Here is a 22,415-nt window from a genome sequence, read left to right as displayed (position 1 = left end):
CCTGAGTCTCTTCTGTTCCCTCCCCAAGTGTGCATGATGTCCCCAAACCATCATACCTTCTGGGCAGCAGTGCGGAGCTCTGCCAGGGCAGTGCCAAGTGTCTTGGCACACTGACTCAGCTGCATGGCCGATGCCTGGTCCTGAATTGTGGGGACTGAAGCCTTTGCCGCCGAGACCATCTTTCCTCCAGGCTGGAGGGAGAAATAGGGGTGACACCATGAGACTGCAGATACCATCCTTCTGAGGGGTGGGGGAGGCAGCAAGGACACTATCCTCACAAAGGAGAAGGCCTAGTATGAGGGGATGCCCTTCACTGTTAGAGAGGGACAGTACTCCATGATGGACAACACATGGATAGAGCAAGCTTTGAAATGTCTTAAAGGAGAGCCCCGGGTTTTTGAAGGAAGTATATGAAAGGCAGTCCTAAGGAAGTTTTGGTCGCAGGGAAACCAGTTTTAAAAGGATTCTGAAGGGGCAAGAGAAAAGGACTAGTACTTGGCATAGCATAATACAGTGAGGAGAGAGGGCTCCATACCTGTAGGAAGCTCTGGCTGGCAGCAATGAGGGCAAGTTGGGCACTGGGGCTGTCGGGCTGGGCTTGGCTTCCTCGGACACCCTGCACCAGCAGTGGGATCTGTTCCGCCACAGCCTGAGGGGCACAGGAGAATGTCATCAGTCCTATCCCCCACTGAATGAGACAGGGTCAGGAGACTCTCCTAACCCCTTTATTACAGATGGAGGAATGGGGTGACACCCTCTGCCCTTTTTCCTACTCCCCACCCCTCAAGGTTGCTGAGCTCTCACCTTGCAGCTCTGCACAAGCTGGGGCTGGGGGCCTGCGGGGGCCTTGGGAGCCGAAGCTGCATGCTGGGCAGCTGCAATGGTCTGGGTAGCTGAGGCTGCAGCCTGTTTGGCTGCATGCTGCAGGGAGAAAGCAGTCAGGACCAGTCCCCTCCCATCAGGAGTGATTCTGATCCACCTATCTCACAGTGTACTCCTCCCCTCTTGGACTCCTGCTCGGTTTTCTCCAAACATCCCACGGCTTCCTCTCTTCTGACTCCTTCTCTAAGTTCTTTATCACTGTGTCTTTTCTTCTCTCTTGTGCCCAAGCTTTCCTCTCCCTTCATTCCCACAGCTCCTCTTTTACATCCCTATGTCCTCCTCCATTTTTGTCCCCCCTGACCTCCAGCCGCTGCACGAGCTTCTTCTTGATGGCATTCTGGGCAGCTGCATTAGTTGCCATGCGCAAGCCTTCTGCTGCCTCCCGAAGCCGCTGCTGCTGCTCCTCACTGTCAGGGTGGGCAGCTGCCCCCTGAGATTTAGGGATAAATGAACAGATTCTTTCCATTACCCTATGCTAGTAATGACTCTCTGATCATGCATATCTCTACCATTTCAAAACTTGTCTCCTCCAGGAAGTCTTCTCTGACTGACCTCACCTCAATCTATCTTTCCCTTGGTATCCTTGAAGAAAAGTCTTGGGGACTCTGCCTGCTTTGGCAAGAGAGGAAAAAATCAGGAAACTCAAGGAGATTAAGCTTCTTTGTGTAATCTGAATAAATCCTACATCAGTCCCTAGCAACTATAACAACCCAACTCTGTCACCTTTAGGTCCCACTAACTTCCATTAAAAAACTTTTTCTAGAAAATCAACAAAAAGACAGAAAGAATATACAGAATGCAATCTCCACTTCCCCAAAAAAGGTAAGAAAGAGTTTTAGCTCAACCTGCTTTGTACTGCCTCTTCCCTCTCCTCAAACCAAACAGGTAGAACTGGGTATGGTGTTATCAGGACATGTCCTAAAATAACCTTCTAAGTAAAATGGGAAGGTATCAAGAAAGAGTCATTTCCTGAAATGTAAATGAATCTCATTTATAAAATCTTAGAATGGCAGAGCTGGAAGAGCCTTGAGAGATTCATATTTTAAAACTTTAGACTAATTCAGATGTTTTGTTTTATAAATGAAGAAACTCAAGGTCGCAGAATTAGTGTATGAGTCTGTATTAGAACCTGTGTCCTGACCCTTGGGTTCTGTAGTTTGTATGACACCACAATACTACCACCTTGTACTTATCCTGAATGCTGAAAAATGATGTGTGTGTGTGTGTGTGCTGTCTCATTATTGGTACTGAATTAGCAGCTTTCAGAGATGAACAAGATCAGTCAAGTGAGGCAGCCAAGAGAGGAAGTACAAAAGGTTAGGCCTAGTTTGATTTACAGTCTAAATGGATAACAAGGATCACTCCAACAGTGAAACTTCTTGTAATTTTATAGTAACTTTTCCCTCATCTGTTATTTTTACCTCATACTCATTTCCATTAACCCCTTTAGAGTTTCCTTTCCCTAATTTTCCCCTCCATTTTTCTATCATGGGTTATGGGGAGTAAAAACCCTTGGCAAATCTTGAAAGCTTTGTGTGCCTGTCTTAAACATAGGGGTGGAAAAGAAGCTGAGAAACATGTCCTTATTCTACAATGGGCATAATAGAGAAACTCAAGATCAGAAACCATGGGAGGTAGTGACTAAGTAGTATGAAGGGGGGCCAGGCCTGGGAGGAGAAGAAAAGTGTGACTGGGAGTTAGCCTAGTGCTAAAAGTGTCCCTGGGGGTTTATGCTGCCTAGGAGTGTAAGACAGCTTCCCTGTGAGCATTTGTGAAACCTTTATAAACTTTCCTCTTCCTTTTTTGTTGGTTTTCTTTACTTATTCCCATAGTCCTCCAGGAAAGTTATCCCCTATTAAGGCCTCCACCCCTGAGTCTCTAACCTGGAGGTGACCTGTTTCCTGAAGGCTATGCCAGCAGAGAATAAATTGTGATCAGAATGACAGTGCTAGGCAGGCTTCATAACCAGGTCATCCAAACTTGGAGAGGCTCCTTAACAGAAGGGAGGCCACCACATGATGATTTTTCTTTTTTTGGCTACAACTCATTGTCTATTCATGCATGGAGGAGGCAGTTAGGTAGCTCAGTGGACAGATGGCTGGGCCTGGAAGACCCCTGGTTTAAATTTGGTTTCAGCTTTCTGAAACCTTCCTATCTGTGTGACCCATGGCAAATCACTTAACCCTTTTTGCCTCAGTTTCCTTATCTGTAAAATGAGTTGAAAGAAGAAATGGAAAAATTCTAGTGTCTTTGTCAAGAAAGCTCCAAATGGAGTCACAAAGAGTCAGATCATGACTGAATGACCCATCAACATAGAAGGGCTAAGATCTGTATTGATGGAAAGTATGCTCCCAGATTCTTTCAGTACACAAGTGAATATTCTCTTGTTAGGAACAGAGACAGGGATAGGATTTGTGATTTCATTGGAACAGAGGTCTCCCCAATGAAGAAACTCCTTCTGCAATGCAGGCAGCACCACCTCTGTAATTTTAATAGTTTAAAAGAGTTGCCTGGGAGCTTAGTCTCCCTCCTCCCCCACATTTAAAATGGGCACTTTGAATTCATTCATATTGCTTTCTATATGGGGAATGACAGAATGAGCCCTAGGTTCCTATACTATGGGGCAGGCCCACTTAATCTCTCTGAGCATCCATTTTTTCTCCTGCACAACAAGGACAATAATTTCTGCATTTCCTTTCTGGGTTGCAGTGAGGGAGCACTTTCTGCACACTGCAGTGCTCTGAACGGGGAGAGTCTGTTACTAGGAAGTCTCGCCTTTAGACCTGAGAGCCATGGCCCTTTCTTGAAGCTACCTTTTCTTAGCAGGCCTACCTTAGACCAATGGCTACCTCTCTTCTGTCTTCAATTTTCTTTTTTTTCTTTGTTTTGTTTTTGAGACAATTGGGGTTAAGTGACTAACCCAGAGTCACACAGCTATCTGTCCTCTATTTTCTTCCTGGGTCTGGATAAAAGTTCTACAAGAAATAAACCACCCAGTGGAGCTGCCCATTAGAATTTTGAAGCAATACCTTGGCAGCTTCCACCATCTTCGCTGTGGCATCAGCCAGGATTTTGGCAGCACTGAGCAACTTTCGTGAATTTTCCAGGTCACTCTCTCCCTCAGCATCAGCTTTGATGGCATTGACCAGGTCAGAGGTTGCTTGGGCCAGAATTCGGGCTTGTCGAACCATCTCTCCTGAAAGAGTCAAGGATGTGGTTCAGCATGGGGAGGTTGGAGCTAGGGGACAAAGGGAGAAAGGACTTTTTGGGAAAATACAGGGGAGAGGAAATAAGGTCACATAAGACCTTATGGCCTATGGCCCTTCCTGGGGCCATTTTCCCCTCAAGTTTAGGATCCTGAAACAGGTTGAGGAGTTCTGAAATCCATTTCATGAGGAAGAGGGAATCTCAGTGGGCTTAGGGAGTAGGAAAGGGAAGGTATCTGGAAATCTCCAGGGTAAATATCAAAGAAAAAGTCATAGGACTGTAGATTTAGAGCTGAGAAAGACCAAAGGGGTCAACTATTCCAATTCCTTCATTTTTAAGTAGTCTCTCTCACAGTAGGGAGAGGAAGATTCTGAGAGGCTATATGGGAATATTGTGAGACAGAATAAGAGAGCGAGGTTATTAAAGATCTTCAGAGGGAACCTATTAAGGATAACTGGGAACAGAGGAATAAGTGCTTTTCTTAAGAATCTCTGTGTGTGCTTTAAATCAGAAGGGGTCTTACTGGGAATGTTTGGAGAGGGTCCTTAGCAGGGATCTTGGGGAAACAAAAAAACAATTTTTTCTGGTGTCCTACGGAGGTGTCTCTCAGGAGAAGGGAGTCTTAAGGAAAGGTTTTCTTTACTCAGTAAAGACATAAGGATTGAGGTAGTGCCATGGATGTTCTCACCAGCATCACCCATGGAGCTAAAGATGTTCTCTGTGACAGTGAGGATGGTATCCGTGGCTTGATCATAGCGTCCAGCAGGGCGCCCTCCTGTGGCATGGGCTCTTACGTGCTGTAGCAGCTCATTCAAGGCCTGGGTTACAGCTGTAGCTGCTGCTCCCACACCCCGAAGCAGCGATCCATCTTCTGTGGCTGCTTGGGATGCTGCCACACAGCCCTCCACAGCCTTAGCCACCAACCGCCCAGCCTCTACCAGCTGCTCCTGGCACACAGGTGAACTGATTGTGGGTGCCACCACCTACAGACAGAATGGGCATCAGGATCATTGGCTGAAGGAACATGAACTGTGGAAACTCTAAGGTGTGCTTGAAGGAGGTGGGTGTGGAATGAGGGGACGATGGCATCAGGGAATTAGGAGGGCACAGAGAGATAGTGGGACCACCTAAAAGGACCACAAAGAGGATGGGAAAAGAGGAAGTCATTTAATAGGGTCGAGTCCTTGGTATGAAAGAGAGCATTACAACCTGCCCCATCTTGCAGCTGACAGTGCCCTTTTGGACTCACCTTGGTACAGGCCACAAGTTGGGATGTGGACAGGGCACACTGTGTAGCTGCAGCAATAACCTGGGTCTGCAGTCCTGAGTCCTCTGTCCGTTGGGCAACACTCTTGGCCTTAAGGACCAGTGCAGCTGCAGCACTGGCCACTGCTTTGGCCAGCTGCATCAGCATGTCCTATGGAGAAACAGTAATTGGTGTGGTCCTACCTAATCCCCTTTACCCCATGACTCCAAGGCACCCAAGGTAGAAGTTGATCGATGTCCCCGTTGACCCTGATCATAAGATAGTATGCAGAAACCACCAGCCACCAGATCATCCTCTAAAGCAAATCTGGAGCCTCAAGCAGGACAGAACCCATACAAAGAGGAGAAATCCCAGCAAGGAGATAAAAGCTTCTATCATTAGAAGACCCCAAACCAAAGGGAAAGATGTATGAGGCGGATACACTCGGACAGTGATGGGGACAGGGACAAGTGTTCCATGTGTGCATGCGTGAAAGGAGGTAGTTGTTCGTGCTTTTAACACTTCTTTCACTTCTTTGAGGGGGCAAAGCCCCATTTGTTCTCTATTATTCTATTTCTCTTCCACCCTAACTTTTGTGCCCATTTCCTCTCATCTCCCATTATTCTGTCCTTTCCTCTTCTTCCCACCAGGAATGGGGGGGAGGGGGCAAGGAGTATCAGTCGAGTGTATACGGCTCAGGGAGGACAGAGATGAGAAGGCCCAGGTTAGGGGGCCATTACCGTGGGGGGGTCAGGGGGCAATCGAACCCCAGACCCTCTGGGCGCAAACATCTGCATGGGAAATTGGGGAAAAAAGGTCAGCTGGAGAAATAGGTGTGGAGGTGGGTTAGGTCTAAAGGGTGGGTGGGGTGGGGGTTAAAGCTGCCCCCAATGATGGGGACAAAACAAGAGGATCGCAGGTGGGAAGGATAGGGACTAAGTTAATTTGCATTTTAAGGGCTGGATTCTGGGGCCAGAAAGCAGGTACCAGGGGCTCATTCGTCAGAAGCAGGATTGGGATTCAGGGGCATAAGGGACAATCTCCTAGGTAGGGACTAAGGGTGGTATTCAGAGAGTTTGGTGTAACCTACCTGGAAGTGTGGGTCAGTGTCACTCTCTCCAATTTGCTGCAGAAGTTCTCCACTGGCCTGTCCCACATTTCCAGCAGCCTGTAGCAGGTTCTGACGAGGCTGAGGAAACCAGGCACTGGTCAGCTGCCACCCACATTCTGTCCAAAACATGGTCACCAAACCCAGTCCTATGTCCCATATCCAAATAGCCTGTTTCTCTCTTCCTCATAATCTCGAACTCTTCATTAACCATGGAAGTGGCTAACTAGGTACCAAATACCAATTCATATATGACCACAAACCTGTGACCTGTCTAATACCACCCAACCTTTCCAGTCCCTGACCTCAGCACTGGCTGGCTGGGCACTTCGCAGCAGTTCTGACACAGCCCCTGCCAGGCCTTTAGCCGCCTGTAGCAGGGGCCGCCCACTTCCCCCTTCATCTTCCAGCAGAGCAGCTAGCATCTTTACACCACGGGACATCTCAGTCAAGTTGGAAGAGATTGTAGTCACTGCACAGCCCACAGCTGTATAGTCAGTCTCTGCAGGATCTCCTAGGGCAAAAAAGAACGTGTGTCAGGGACAGAATACTCAGCAAATTGACAGGGAGAGGCTGAAACTGCAAACACAGTAAAATTTGCCCTTCTTCATCCCTAGCTACATTTTATCATATATTCAAGCAGGACTAAAAATCCTTGACCATCGCACCTGCAGTCAGGTTCACTACAGAGGCAGTTCCGGCTGTGATGGCATCCACTTGAGAGTGGATCTCATGTTTTGATTCATCCATCTTGTTTTTACGCCAGGCCTTGGATGCCTGAGCAAGAGTATGAGAGAAAGAAACACTTTTGGCCTCAAGCTCCATTGCTGGAATTTGAGTGTACCCACTCTTCTGTGCCCAGGTCCTTCCCCACACTCACAGCATCCTGGCCAAGTGGAGGAAGAGTCTCAAAGTCATCCAAGGTGGCCTGGGCAGCCTGCACAGCCTGCATGCTGGAGTTGATGGTACCAGTGAGCGCCTGTTGGGCTGAGGTCTAAGAGGCAAGAAAAAGGATGGACAAAAAAGATATGGAAGAAAACCAAGGGAGATAAGGAAGGGATGGGGAGAAAGGCCACAAGAAGCACAACAGGGAGATAGGGAAAAGGTCTGGAGACATGAGGCTCTTACCAAGGGGGGCATGTGCCCACGGTGCATTTGGCCACTAGTGATCTGCTGCTGAGCAGGTGGCATGCTGCCCACCTGGAAGTTCTCAGGGCCAGAAGCTCCAGAGCGCATGATAGCAGGCAGGGCCACAGAACCATGCTCCACCCTTCCTACCCGGTTATATTGCTGTTGCAGGACCGTGGACCTGAAAAGTTGGTGAAGGAAGACATCATAAACTTTTGATTGACATCTCACATACCAATATAACTAAGCAGGAGACATGACCTAAGAGACTCAGAAGATATTTCACCTTCTTCCAAGTTTTACTGCTATTATATAACCTGTCACTGGAGCTGGGACTTAAGTGCTACAGGTTCTCATACTCTGTATCACCCGTTGTGTCTCCTTCTTGGTTACATTCCCACTTGAGGGGAAACTTAGGGAGACAAGTTGGAGAAAATGTCAGGTAAGATACATAGGCTCTTCCCATCCCTACCCTCAACTGACAGGTCTTCTCCCTCCAGCCTGCATCGGCATTACAAGAAGGAGCTGTCAGGAGGATGTCAGGAGGACATCGGCTTAGAGAACTTCTAAATCCAACTCTCTACTACTATGATCCTAGAGACCAATTTTCCAGGAGTATTATAAATATAGGCCCCTCCCACTTTGACAAATGGGGTTTCTTTCCCAAATGTCCCTCCCACTGCATACTTCTTGGGAGATACCGAGTCCTCCAACATGGTAGATTCTTCATCTCCTTCCAGGCCAAAATGATCCTTGCTCTTCTTCTGCAGGGAGAAAGCAGCCCCAGGGAAGAAGAGGTCAGGTGAGGAAGGGGAAATGGCAAGGAAACAAGGAGCTTCTTTTCTAGCCCCAACCAGTCTGATTCCTTAAGGTCCTGGGCTTTTCTTGCCTTCTAGATGGAGGTGGAAGATTCAGGTTTGTGGAAATAAGAGTATGAGGTCTTCACCTTTTTAAGGATGATATCGATATAACCGGCGATGAGCTGAGCAATCTGCTCTCCTTCTGTTGTCTGCACTGAATAGTACCCATCCTGGTAATCTCCAAAATCCTGGGGGCAGAATGTGGTTGGTTCAGGAGAGGCCCTGGGTATATACAAAGTAGGAGAAGACAGGGTGGGGGGCTCCTCCAATCCTCAGACTTAGCTGGGAAGTCTGCACCTCTCGTGTGCTGGGAGTACTCACTTCTTCATTCCCTTGAGCTCACACACATTCACTGTGTGGAGTGCTGCCTTTCAATCTAAATGTCCTGCCTCTTGTTAGGGCGACAAAGGCTGAACTTGACAACCCATGACCCCTAAATCTCTTCACTAGGGCTGCGCTTTAGATATGTCATCTACCCAGACAGGGACACATCCAATATGGCCATCTTCTTCTTGGTTCCCCCCCATTCCCAATCTCCCTGAGGTTTTCTTTTGTGAGTCACCACAGATTTCCTCTATCCTTAAATGGCCCCTCACCAGAGTGAAGCTCTTTGGAGAGGCAGCCCAGCGCTTGATATTGGTAAGATTCCACTCCTGGATCACCTCCTTGGTCTTCTCATCCACTCTCATTACACATTCTTTGGTGATACCCAGTAGCCGAGGAACCAGCTTGTTTTTACCCTTCATTTTCTCCTGTCAAAGGTCAGAAGGACAAGCAAGAAGTCAGATGTAGAGCTGGGAAGAAATTGTAAGGTGGAGGCAGAGAGGCAAGGGAGAGGGTAGAAAGCCAAGGTGGGGCAGAGTAAAAAGAAGAGGCTCTATGGAGAGCAATCTTTGTTAGATTAGAGTTGAGAGGGAGGCAAGTAAAGGACAGGGAGTTTCCAGATATTGAGGCAGATAGGAAAGAGTGAGAAGTCAGTCAGGCAATGGAAAGGGATGTTCAGTACTGACCTTGACCAGGAAGAAGGAAACACCATACGTCTTGAGGGAGCGGGCAAGCTTCACATAACGCACCTTCGCTTCAATCTCACTCATCTGCCCGCAATTCTTGTGGGCCTAGGGGTATGGGGAAATGAGGGGTGATGGCATAGGGGAAGAGTTGGAAAGTTCACAGAGAGGAATGAAATAAGAGGGAAGGATGATTTAGGGAAGTGGGAAGGGATTGATGGTCCAGGGAGAGCCAGGAGGGAAGGATTAGAGGGAATGAAGACAATGGGATGAAGGCAAGGAATGACAGAAATATAATAGAGACATAAGGGATGTCAAGGAGGGAATGGTCAGGGAGTCTAGGTATGTTATATAGCAATGGACAGAATATGTATGTGGGGACACATTTAGGGAGTGGGGGGAAAGGGTTATGCAGGGAAAACAGGTAAGAGGGAAACAGTAAACCTGAGGGGACAGAAAGAAGGCCTGAATGGGTAGTCTCATGAGGTATTAATTATATTACTACCTTCCATCAGTACAGTGTTTTATACTCTTCAAAATGCTTTCCCTTACATTATCTCTTTTGATCTCCCAACCATTTCACATAGAGCAAGTGTTATTAACTTCATTTTATAGATGGGAAATTGAGATACAGACAAGTTAAGTACCTAAGATCCCAGGGTGGACCTGGAAGTGGAAGTCTAGGTCTGCTACCTCCTAAAGCAATGAGGTCCAGAGGGGAGTTCAGTGGAGGTGTGTGTGTGGGGGGCAATTAGGCCCTTCCTCATAGTCTTTCCCTCTTACCTGGAATATCTTGCGTTCTCCTTTCTGCTTCACATATTCCTTGGGCAAGAAATCTTTCAGGCTACAATAGAAAAGATGGGGGTAGCATCTGATTACCACCTCTCCAATTTCAGGATTCAGTGTGTGGGAAGAGGAAAGAGAACTCAAGATGGACATTTCCTTAGCAAGGGAAAGGGAACCCAAAAATAAAAGCAAAGAGTGGTTGGACAGGACTCATGAGGTTGGAGTTGGAGAGTATAGTAGCGCTGCGAGAAAATATGTCTAGTTCCATTTATATTCAGGTAAACCCTTCACTACAATTCCACTCTGAGGTCTCATAATAAAGTAGAGATGACTGAAATATATAGAATTCCTTATCAGCAGAATGAAAACTTTGGGGAGTCCTGGGAAGCTGGAAATACTTCAAGTAGGAGCCCTGTAGAGAACTGTGTGTATGTTTGTGCTTTAAAGACAAGCTAAGCTAGATTGTTGAAAGTCTCATTGTCAAAATGTTGGCCACCAAGGAGTGATTTTTTTTTTTAGCCACAGCAATTCATTAACAGCATCTACTTGGGTGTAAAAATGGTTATAATCTACATAGGTAGAATGAACACCCACAATGATTAAACCAGAAATCCCTCTATTATTGTAGCTTTAGAGAACTTGTGTTAGAAATAGCTTGTATTATGAAAGTAAGACATTTCATAACTTTCTCTGGGCTTGTTATTTTTTTCTCATCTGTTTCCAACTAAGCCCTCACAGTAGCATGATAATCCTTCTATTTTTCTTAATTGATTCTCTGTTTACTTTCACCACAGTGGCTGTTCCAAAACTTCTCTTCTCTTTTCTAGCCCCTCACCCCCTGCTCTCAGGTGACTCCCTTGCTTCCTACTTTACCAAAAAAATCTAAGGTCATTAACCATCAGCATTTTTCTCAGCTTGCAAATCCTTAATATAATCTATTTCTTTCTATATTTCAGTCTTTGAAGAAACAACTGTCATACTCGATTCTATTTTTTTTCTAGTAGGTTGCACCCACAGGCATCACTTTTTTCTAATCTTCAGTCTGTTCTCAACTACTTGTTCTCCCCAAAATTGTCTATAAGCATACTTAAGGTCTTCACCCTTCTTAAAAATCCATGATAGGCCCTATGCTACCCAAAACTATTGTTCTATATATCCTTCTCCTTTTCTCAGTCCCACTCTTAGAAAAACCTGTCCACATTTGCTGTCTCTAATTCTTTCCTTGCAATCTTTTCTAAATTCTCTGCAATCTGGCTTCTGACTGAACTAATCATCTGAAATTCTTCTCTCTAGTACTAATGAATACTTTCATTGTCAAACATAATGACATTTTCTCAATTCTCATACCCTTTAATTTCTCTGCAGGGCCTGTCACTGCAGACTCCTCTTCTTCCTAATACTATTTAACTTTTAGGTTTCCATGGCACTGTCCTCTCTTGGCTCTTCTCTTACATATCTGATTGCGCCTCAGTTTCTTTTGCTAAATCACCAACCATATTGAATCCCTGGCTGTGGAGATTTCCCCAGGCTCTGTCCTAGCTTCTTTGGTCCTCACATCAACTTCCATATGGTGACCTATCTCTAGAAAGATGACTCTCAGTTCTGTATCTCTAGTCTTGAGCACCAGTACCACAGAACCAAATGCCTATCAGACATATCAAACTATATGTCCTCTAGATATCTTAAACACAATATTTTCAAAAAAGAATTTATTATATTTTCCCACAAACTCACTTCCCTTTGAACTTTCCTTTTCTACTGAAGGTACTATTGTGCTTCCAAACACCAGGGTTACAACCTTGATGTGTCATTCTCCCCTCACCTCACATATTCAATTAGCTCCCAAATATTGTCGTTTCAGTCTCTATTAACATCTCTCCCATCATTCCCTTCTCTCTCATCTCATCACCTATTGCCTAGACAATTGCAATAGCATCCTATTTATTTGTGCTCTGTTGAATCTTTCAGCATTATAATCCAGATTCTCTATAGTCAAAGTGATTTTCCTAAAGCACAAGTCTGACCATATCACCCCTCCTACTCAGTAAACTAATGGTTCCTTGATACTTTTAAAACCAAATAACAATTTCTCTGTTTTGAATTTAAAGATCTTCACAACATAGTTTTCGTCTACCTTTCAGACTTAAAATTTATTAGTCCTCTCCTCATCTTCTGTGGCTTATCTAAACAGCCTTCACACTGAGCCTCATAGACTACATCTACCCCTCTCTTAATGCAATTTACTGAGCATCATGTTTAGAACTCATTCCCTCCTTCCTCTGCCTCTTGGAATCCCCAATTTTCTTTAAGACTTGGTTCAGTAGCTCCTTCTGCATGAGACTTTCCTTCTGTCTCTGGATGCTAGTGCTTCTCCTGTTATCTTGTAAATGTTTTGTATTCACTATATGTACAATACCTGTGCGTACTGTCTGTCATATTTGAATGTGGGCTTACTAAGGGCAGAGATTATTTGTCTTTTTATCCCTAGTATTTATCCCAGTACCTGAGCATAAAAGAGGCACTTAATCAGTTCCTGATGGCTGACTGATTCCTTATAGTTACTATAGTTATATTATCTCAAAAGGGTTATAAGTAAGGAAATGGCTGGGAGGTCATATTTCCTTTCTTTGGCATCTCCCAAAGAAATTGTATTTGGAAGCCCCTGATGATAGCTACTAAGAAGTAAGCAAGAAAGCCAATCTCTGGGCCCAAAGGGAGACGAAAGGGTCTGAAAGGGAAGGCAAACTATGATTAAGAATCATTGTTGGTGCAGAGGGGAGTACCTAATATCAGAGTAAAGAGTACAGATCACTTACTCAAGGAAGCCAGGCTTATGCTTCTGCTCATTGTGAGGTCCAAATTGAATTTGGCACTGGAAGCCAGCAAACTCACAGGCTTTGTCAAAGGATACAGGATGGGAACCATTCAAGATGTCATCTCGTGCCTGTAGAATACAACAGGACATTCAAATTGGTCCTCAAGAAGAGTCTGTTCAGGCCACTAGGCTAGAGGACATTGATATGCTTTTCTATATAATACTACTGCTATTTTTGCATCCCCTTCCCTACCAGCTGTGTCCCCATTTTTTTTATTATAGCTTTTTATTTACAAGATATATGCATGGGTAATTTTTCAGCATTGACAATCGCAAAACCTTTTGTTCCAATTTTTCCTCTCCTTCCCCCCACCCCCTCTCCCAGATGGCAGGTAGACCAATACATGTTAAATATGTTAAAGTATATGTTAAATACAATATATGTATACATATTCATAGTTATTTTGCTGCACAAGAAGAATCGGTGTGTTCCATTTTTATACCTGCACATAGAGGAGATTCAGCTGTACAGGGTCCCGGGAATCCACATTTTGATCTGAGTAGAAAAATTTTCTCCGAAGGAGTAATGTTTCCTGCTCTTCAACACCTTGCTCCCTCAGTGTCCGTCCATGGTCCAGCCAGTTCACTGGAGTAAAAAGATACCCCCCCTTTTTAGTAGTGAGACCTATGATAACCAATACAACCCTCACTGAAAGAGTGGCTCCTAAGTATGGCCCCTTCCCTATTGATCCAGCTGTCTTCTCCTATCTAAAAGCTGCCTCTCCCTTTACTGTTCCAGATGTCCCTTCTCTACCTATACAGGTGCTTCTCACATGTTACTCTAGGAGTTCCTCTCCAACAGCTCCAAGGGTCTCTTCCCTATTGCCCCAGGACCCCCCTCCTCCAATGCTCCAGAAGCCTCTCCCCTACTGCTCACACTCATCATCTGTGTGTAGCTTTTGCTTCAGCTTCTCCATTTTCTTCTCATCCCGCAACAGTGTCTTATCCTTCCGAAGTGTCCCTGTCACCTCCTCTTTTTTCTCCTCCAGGAGTTCTCGAACCAGGGAATATTCCTCGTGATTGGTGATACCTGGGCAGTGGTGTGTGTAGAGGGGTAAGGCAGGGGCTGTGGGTGTAGCAAGTGGCTGGCTACTGTTAATCAGCTTCCCCCATCACCACCACCCTCATACCAATGCGGGCACAGATGGTCATGAGCATGTCAGTGACTGTCTTAGAATCATCCACCATGATGGTCTTTACAGCTCCATCCAGCATTCTGATCTTTAGGGGCCGCTGCTTCTTTCTATACTCCATGGTGTCCTAGGTGGAGCCAGAAAGGAAGGCAGCATCTTAGGCTGGTGGATGGGGTATTGGGGAGCAGAGAGTAGACAATTTATTGGTTGTTTCAGTATCCAAAATGTAAGAATCAGTTTGTACAAAGGGAACTGATGAGGCAATAAGTGATCACAGATTGAAACAGAGTAGGGTTCAAAGAGAGTTGTGCTCCTCACATATGGAGGTAGTCAAAGTCTGACTCTGGTCAGGTCTGTAGTGGTCAGAGGAACTAGAGATGGGCTTGTAGAGTTGCAAAGAGAAAGGTTAGAAATACTCACTCCATTTCGAAGCATGTAGTAATCCAGGGCTTTTCCAGCCTCTAGCCAGATACCCTTTTTGGGGTCATCATCCGATAGAAACAGCCCAAAGTCATTGGCTGAAAAAGAATAGTTGTTAATCCAAGCCAGACTTACCTAGAATTTCCCACCCTTCATCCTTACATGCAAGCTGCATCTACACCACAGAAAGTTCCACAGCATACTATAGACCCCTATCTATGGTGTGGTTCAGTCTCTGCCCCAGTAGACATCACAATCCAAAACTAGAAGTAGAGCAATTGTTTAGTCAGGGGAAGGAGGGCTCAATCCCTTCCTGCTTAAGGGACTTAATAAGGAAACCAACTGGAAAGAGACTACATGGGTATTAGTAGGAGAGCTGTGTGAATTTGTCCCAGGATTTAGCCCAATGTCCCTGCTTTCCTCCATCCAGGGCCTAGAGACTTACGAGGACCAGCGAGGGCTTCTGGGATGCGCTCTCTGATGATTCGGCAAGCATCATACACCATGGTAGATGGCTCAAACTGCATAGTCTTCACGACATTCCCAATGCTGATTTTCAGTGACAGGGCAACCATGTTGGCAGCTTCTCTTCTTTCTGGCTACACCTGCTGGGTAGTAATGGGATGTTAGCTTCATGGGAGAGACACTGGGGGACTTGGGTGGTAGAAAAGTAATACCAGGAAAGGTGATCAGGCAAAGTAGGGAGTCTGTTTTAAAACAACAAAAAAAGGGCAGCTAAGTGGCACAGTGGATAGAACACCGGCCCTGAAGTCAGGAGGACCTGAGTTCAAATCTGGTCTCAGACACTTAATACATCCTAGCTGTGTGACCCTGGGCAAGTCACTTAATCCCAATTGCCTCAGCAAAAACAACAATCACAACAAAACCAAAAACCAACCCAACTCCAAATAAATAACCCAAACTCTAAAAGAGCTGTTCCTAGCTTTAAGATACCCCACAAAGAGAAGTCAGCCTGGATACTGTTGCTCACTGTTTTGAGGGTTGAATCCCCAACATTTAGAGCCCTTGAGGATTTTTCAGCTTATCTTTCTATTTTCCCCCCTCATGTCTTTCTTGCTTTAGTTTTTGTTTTCCATCCCCTGCCTTTTGTTTCTCTCTCCTCCGTTAGTATTTTTCCTTCTTTTCTCTCTTTCATGGATGAAGCCATTATCTTTCTCTTGAGGCCACTTCCATAAAGTTGTGGAGGAGTATAAAAGTCAAGAAGCTGAACAATTCAGTCCATTGGCTTCAGAGATTATTGTTTAAGCCACCTGACAGATAACTTGTCACCTGCTTCTGGGGTATCCTCATGTTTCCCCCCTCAGCTCACTGTTAGCACTTCTATTCTCTCCCAAATTTCTAATCTGCTCCTCTCATTATTTTCTTTTCTTAAAGTTCTCAGGGTAATGAGCAGTTATACAGACTCCTGGGGAATCAAATGTGATATATGGTCTTACCCATGTTTAAATCCTTGCCTGTAGTTCACTTTAAAATGGCCCACTGTTATAATCTGTACCTTTAATTTCTACCTAACTTGATTCCTCCAAACTTTTTTTGAGAACCATTTTTCCCCCCATTCCTTTCCTCTGTATCCCCTTTTCCTTGACATCTTCCCCTTTTCTAATAGTTTGGTTCAGCAGGTCATTGGTATTAAGAGGCAGGTAGCACAGGGCTCTTTTTCATTACAGCATAATTTTCCTGGCAGCCACTGACATCACCAAATGCTGTATAGTGATTGGCTATCTCACAGCTAAAGGAGGGGTACCTGAAAATATTAATTTCTTACTGTCACAACTTTTCTAAGGTAAACTAGCTGTAGGCAGGTGGCTGAGCAAGAAACTGGAGGATGATGATAAGAAGATTTGGAGGATTTAGGAACCTGAGAAAAGGAGTGCTGGTAACAATTTGGGAGAGGGAATCAAGGAGGAGATGGTCTGAGATGAATAGGCAGCAGGGCAATTTGGGGACATATAATCATGGGGTAAAGGGGAGAGATAACAAATGATGGGGGAAGAGCTGAACTTAGGCAGAGTGACCAGTGGTTTCTGGAGTATAAATGGGCTAGAGGTTCCTGAGGAGAGAGCCTTAGCCTTGATCTGTGCTTTCTGTGCCTTCCCTACCTTCCCACCAAAATCCCTTCATCTCTGTTTACAGTTCCCTTCTCCCACTCCCTTCATCACTGAGCCATTCCCTGCATTTAGACCAACCTGGTGGCGGGAGTACTGATCACACCGGAGCAATTCAGAAAGCAGGCAGCTGGCAAAATTCAGAACAGGACTAGCAAGAATTCCTCATCCTGGCTTGAAAATGTGAACCCTCATACCCCAGTTTCCTCCGGACACACAGAATCCCCATCATTTGGGCAGGAAACCACTGAAACCTCTGGTGAGACCCCGATAAGAGAACTGAGTCATGTCCCCTCTCTTCCTACTGAATATGATAAAAAGAGGCAGGGGAAAGAGCACTGACTAGAGTCAAAGGCTTGAGTTCCAATCCCACAACATTTGACAATTATTATCCATGTGCTCTTGAACAAGTCACTTAAACTCTTTGGGAGACATCCGTTTCCTCATGTGCAAAATGAAGTTGGACTAGGCAGCCTCTGAGGTGCCTTTCAGTTCTACATATATGGTCCTACGATGGGAAGAAGAATAATACACTCTTGAGAAAAGGGTCCCTTAAAGATTATGTCCAGAGAGCTACTTTCCATCATCTTTTCCCATTTAGCAAAGTCCCTTTCTCTCCCCTCCTCCTCGAGGGAATCCCCCTCCCTCAAGACATTCCAGAGTCACATTCCAGAGGAGTTGGGCAATGAGGGGGGGGAGGAGGAGGGAAAGGGGAGGTGTCACAACCCAGCAAGGAATGGAATGTGTGTGTGTGCTTGAGGGAAGGTGGGGGGAAGTGGGGTACACAATGTACGGGCAAAGCAGTGAAAGACGAGGAGATGGAGAAAAAGAGGGTCAGAGAAGAGATAAAAACAGAAATATTAAGAGAAATTGATGAAAAGAGAAGGGAGATCATGCATACATATGAAAGCAGAAAAAGGCAGTGATAGATGAAGAATAAGTCAGAAAGTATAGACAGGACTGGGGGAGTTTATACTTAGTGTCTGTTACCAAATTTGGCCTCTGAGTCTTAACCACGGGGAGGAGGGGGAACCCTGTGGGTTAGATGCTGACACATCCGGCCTCAGGCTTGTGGGAGGCTCATGTAGGACTGGACTGGACTGGGCAACCAGAGAAGGATTAGGCCAAATCAAACTAATTCCCCTCCACACTTCTTCTCCCTTTATATATGCCCCGACCTTTCTCCATATGCATAATACCTTTCTTATATAGAACCCCTTTACCCATATACCTCCCCATATCTCTTCCCCAATTCCCTAAATGGTCTACACATTGCTCCCCTCAGTTAGGCAAATACCTAATGAATGCCTACTAGGTATAAAGTATTATGTGAAGTATTACTGGATATACAAAGGCTCTAAGTAAGTGCTGGGAAGGTTCAGAGAAGGGAGAGATCATGTCTGATTGAGGGCAGCCAGAGAAAGTGTTTTTGAGACTATAACATTTAAAGTGGGTAGGATTTCTTTCTTTGTTTCTTTCTTTTAATTTATGGAATAAAGCAAACATTTCCTTAGTATAGTATATATATATAAAGATGACTGAATGTGAAACTGCAAACCTATTACGTACAACCTGCTTATTTCTTTCAGTAGGTATGCATGAAAGGTATAGACTGATAGGCACAAAAGATAGAATTTACATATAAAAGAATAATGAGAGATTAATGATAATAGGGAAATGTGTAGAGAGAAGTGACTATGTATAAGGATGTACATAGGAGAGTGTAAGGAACAACCTGGGCTAGATTACTGATGTACTTGAATAGAAGACTGAATTTGGACTTTATTATTGGTAAGAGGGAACCAATAGTGGAATGACATAATTAGTGCTGTGATTGGGAAGACTGTTCTGAGGATGATGTACAGGATAGATAAAAAGACAGGAGATGTGAAGGTAAGACCAATTGGGAGACTTCTTTGACCTAGGGTAGTGGTAGTTGGAATGGGAAGGAAAGGACTAAGAAGTGCTGTAAGGAAGTAGGATGAAGAGGATTTGATGGGGGAGGGGCAATATAGGAGACAATGTTAATTTTAAGTTTTTGGGTTTTTTTGGTTTTTTTGCAAGGCAATCATGATCATGTGACTTGTTCAGGGTCATACAACTACTAAATATCAAGTGTGAGGCTGGATCTGAACTCATGTTTTCCTGACTCCCGTGCTCGTATTCTATCTGCTGTGCCACCTTGAGGTTGAAATAATTCTGTTTTTGAGTACAAGTGACTACAAAAATAGTGCTACCCATTAGAAAACTCAACAAAGTAGAGGGAGAGAAGCTGATTTGATAGGAAAGATGAGTTCAGTTTTGAATTTATGGAATTTGAGGTACCCATGGGGTATCTGGGTAGCTACACCCAACAGAAAGTTGGACAAAAAGAACTGCATTTTAAGTGAGAGGTTAAAGCTTCTTGCCTTGTAAACACTAACCTCCTCCTACATGGAAATACTTTGCCTTCCCTTCCCCCTCTTCTCGTCACAGACTTGAAGTCCCAAGAGACCTTGGAATACTCAGCTCATTCTCTTAAGGGTTAGAAAAGAGGCAAGCTAGGTATGGTCAGTGGCCAGAAGTTGAAGTGATTGATACTGGAGAGTACAGTAAGTGGCTGAATTGGCCTTGGAGTTAGGTCAGAGTAAAGTCAGGAGGTGGCTTGCCAAGGAGAATGATATCAGGATATATATAGTCAACTCTTTGGCCAAGGTAGGGGTGAGATCAGGGTGGGATCAGTGACTGGGCCAAGCTGAGGGTTAAGACCTGGGTGTGGTCAGTGGCCAGGCTGGGGATGTGATCAGCAGAGACCAGCTTCCTTCTCAGGCCTCATTTCCCCTTTTCTTGTTGGGGAGGGAGGAGGAAGATCTGTGACTGGACTAGGGAACTGGAAGAAGCTCGGAATTGGGGAGATGCCAAACTGAAAGAGTAGGGGAACTCAGAGCATGTCCAGGGTTGAGGGACTCAGCAGATGGTAAGGGACCCAGGGGGAAGTTAAGTTGGTGGGAATTTTTGTTAAAAAAAAAAAATAAACAACAAAAAATACATACACAGAAGGGGGGTTGTGAGGGGAGGTCAAGAAGGATGTGAAAAGCAGGAAGTCATAATCTCCCACCCTCTGCTCTAGTTAGGTCCAAGGGAGGGAGATAGGAACTAAGTGACTAAGGAACAAGGGAAAAATGGGGATGAACTTTCTGGGCACAAAGCCATTCTCCTCAAATCTACTTCATTTTTGATTACGTTAGGGCATACTTCCCACCCACAAACTGGCAATACTTTTCCAAATAAGAAAACAGTAAGTCCTTGCCCTTTCCATGCCACTATCTATTTTCCATTTTACCCGGGAAGCACTGAAATCAGTGGAGAGACTTTGGGTATCAAATGGCCTGTATTAGAGCCTGAAACCCTGCCAATGGAACCTGGGGCCCCAAACCCAGGATTCTGGTTCTCTACTCAGAGGTGCTTGAGATGTTCTGAGAACTACAAAGAAAATGGTGGAATAGTCTAAATTGGGGGGACTAAGCTCAGCTCATGATTGAGGTACTACATGATGAGGATTTATGATAGACCATAAATCTTGAGACTAATCAATCCATGATCCCTCATATTGACCTCAATTGCAACCTTTTATGAGTTCTAAACCTGAGTTCCAAATTTAACCAAAACTTCAATACTAATCCTGATCTGATCACTGACTCCTACACTGACCCGAGAGTCCTAAAGTCTAAAACTCTTTCTGATTCCTAACCTAATGCCACTCTATGACCAAACAAACTATTTAATCCAATTCCTGAACCCTAATGCTGACTGAAAAAATCACTGACCTTTAACCCTCACCTCTTGAACATGAGTAGCTTCTAACATTGACCCTAAATGGAAAATTGTTATTTAGTAGTTATCATTCTAATCAATGATTCCTGGACCAATCACTGATTACTGACACTGAAGCTTAACCCTTAACCCATTTCTACATCCTGTCACTGCATCATGGTCTTTGGGTCCCTGATCAAATACAAACTCCTCTATTTGGCATTTAAAGTTTTTACCTTTTCAGCCATCAGACTTTACTTTCCTCTGTGAATTCTACCACTCAGCCAGCTTTTCTTGCTGTTTCTTTAATATGATACTTGTTTCCTGTTTCCCTGCTTTTTTACTAGCTGTTCTCCATGCCTAGAATGTTCAGTCTGCTTACCTCCAACTCTTAAATTTCCCTTGTTTTCTTCAAAATTCGGCTCAAATCCCACTTTGGGGGGGAGGCTTTTCCAGATTCCCCTGGCTGCTAGTGTTCTCTCCTCTCAGATGTCCTTCCACTGACTTTCTACATCTTCTTTATGTGCTTAGTTGTATGTAATCTCCTCCTCAGGATATAAGCTTTTTGACAGCAGAAGTCGAATTATCTTTTTGCTTTTCTTTGTATTCTCATTGTTTAGCACACTGCCTGACACAACAAGGACTTAATAAATGTTCGACTTTTAATAAACCCAATGTTATTCTTAACCCCATGCCTAATCTGATTCTTGGAAGATAAGCCCATCTTTAATGCTGACACCAAACTCAAAATTTGACTTTTAATTTAATTCCTGATTGGTCGTCTCCAATTCTAAATCTATGACTCTACAATACCTAACACTGACCCACAGACTAATGCTGATTCTTTATTCAACCTGTGAATCTATCAACATTAATTCAAAACTTTAAAATTCAACACCAGTCTAAAAAACAATAATCCTAAGCTTTTGTAAAACTTGCCTGTTTGTCACAATCCTAAATCTTATCCAGATTTCCCTGATTTCCTTTACCTTCAAGAAGTCTTTTTCTCTTAATGCTCAGAGGAAAGGTATCCTCTGAGATTATCTTTCATATACTCTGCATAATTTTGAATGTGATATAAATGTTTGCACGTTGTCTCTCTTATTATACTGTGAGCTCTTTTTGGGCATGGAACATATTTTTGCCTTTCTCTGAGTCCCTCGTGCTTATCATAATGCCTGGAATTAACTGCTTAAACATCTGTTGACTAATAATCACAATAATAAACAATAGATTGTGTATGTGTGTGTGTGTATGTGTATAAATCTACAAATTTCTAATTTTATCCTCATGCCAACTATAGGAAGTAGGTGCTAACATCAATTTAGTTCTCATTAAGATAACCTGATTCAAATTCCAACCCTAATTAACTCTAATTTTCTCCCAAACCTTTGGCATACCTAATCCTAAAATCCCTTTATCAATCCAGGAAATGCTATACCCACATACACCATCCCAACTCCACAACCAAAATCTTCCCCATCTCTACCATTCTGATCTCACATTCCTCTTGATTTGATCCCATCCCTGATCACCTAAACCTATCTAATTTTAATTTACTTAACAATCTCATCCATCATTTTTGCCTACCTAACTATATTCTAGTCCCATACCATTCTTGACCCCCAAACCCATTTTAGTCCCACCCATCCCTGACCCCTTAACCCCATAATTTAGTTCCCTTCATCGCTGTCCCTTCAAGCCCAGTTGAGTTCCATCCATTCCTGTCCCCTAGCCCCATGGCCTAGTTTCACCATCCCTGCCTTCCTAACCTCAGAGTTTAATCTCACACACCCAACTCTGTTACTCTAACACCAGAATTTCATCTCACCCATCCCTGTCCCT

The 22,415-nt window shown here is 44.4% G+C and overlaps 1 protein-coding gene across 5 annotated transcripts in view; it reads right to left on the bottom strand.

Annotated features, from left to right (window-relative positions):
- TLN1 (talin 1) overlaps nt 1-22,415 on the bottom strand; it is a 40,452-nt gene that overhangs the window by 15,937 nt on the left and 2,100 nt on the right. For 2 of the 5 annotated variants that reach the window (XM_031945350.1, XM_031945347.1), the window contains exons 2-24: nt 15,098-15,260; nt 14,653-14,750; nt 14,230-14,359; nt 13,977-14,129; nt 13,543-13,685; nt 13,041-13,168; nt 10,222-10,282; nt 9,442-9,546; nt 9,028-9,183; nt 8,518-8,619; nt 8,259-8,335; nt 7,572-7,752; nt 7,324-7,437; nt 7,112-7,220; nt 6,749-6,957; nt 6,426-6,524; nt 5,339-5,506; nt 4,778-5,072; nt 3,912-4,078; nt 1,184-1,312; nt 805-921; nt 536-649; nt 57-191 (exon numbers count right to left, since the gene is read on the bottom strand). In XM_031945350.1, the coding sequence (XP_031801210.1) occupies nt 57-191; nt 536-649; nt 805-921; nt 1,184-1,312; nt 3,912-4,078; nt 4,778-5,072; nt 5,339-5,506; nt 6,426-6,524; nt 6,749-6,957; nt 7,112-7,220; nt 7,324-7,437; nt 7,572-7,752; nt 8,259-8,335; nt 8,518-8,619; nt 9,028-9,183; nt 9,442-9,546; nt 10,222-10,282; nt 13,041-13,168; nt 13,543-13,685; nt 13,977-14,129; nt 14,230-14,359; nt 14,653-14,750; nt 15,098-15,227 (3,120 nt within the window). In that variant the 5' untranslated portion in view covers nt 15,228-15,260. Of the gene's footprint in view, nt 1-56; nt 192-535; nt 650-804; nt 922-1,183; nt 1,313-3,911; nt 4,079-4,777; nt 5,073-5,338; nt 5,507-6,425; nt 6,525-6,748; nt 6,958-7,111; nt 7,221-7,323; nt 7,438-7,571; nt 7,753-8,258; nt 8,336-8,517; nt 8,620-9,027; nt 9,184-9,441; nt 9,547-10,221; nt 10,283-13,040; nt 13,169-13,542; nt 13,686-13,976; nt 14,130-14,229; nt 14,360-14,652; nt 14,751-15,097; nt 15,261-16,859; nt 17,052-22,415 lie in introns of those variants that run through there. The other 3 variants (XM_031945348.1, XM_031945351.1, XM_031945349.1) reach the window with 2 other exon arrangements.

This window comes from Sarcophilus harrisii, chromosome 1 (assembly GCF_902635505.1).
Source record: "Sarcophilus harrisii chromosome 1, mSarHar1.11, whole genome shotgun sequence".
NCBI lineage: Eukaryota > Metazoa > Chordata > Mammalia > Dasyuromorphia > Dasyuridae > Sarcophilus > Sarcophilus harrisii.
The sequence above is the reverse complement of the archived record's forward strand: the minus strand, read 5'-3'. Positions and strand labels throughout refer to the sequence as shown.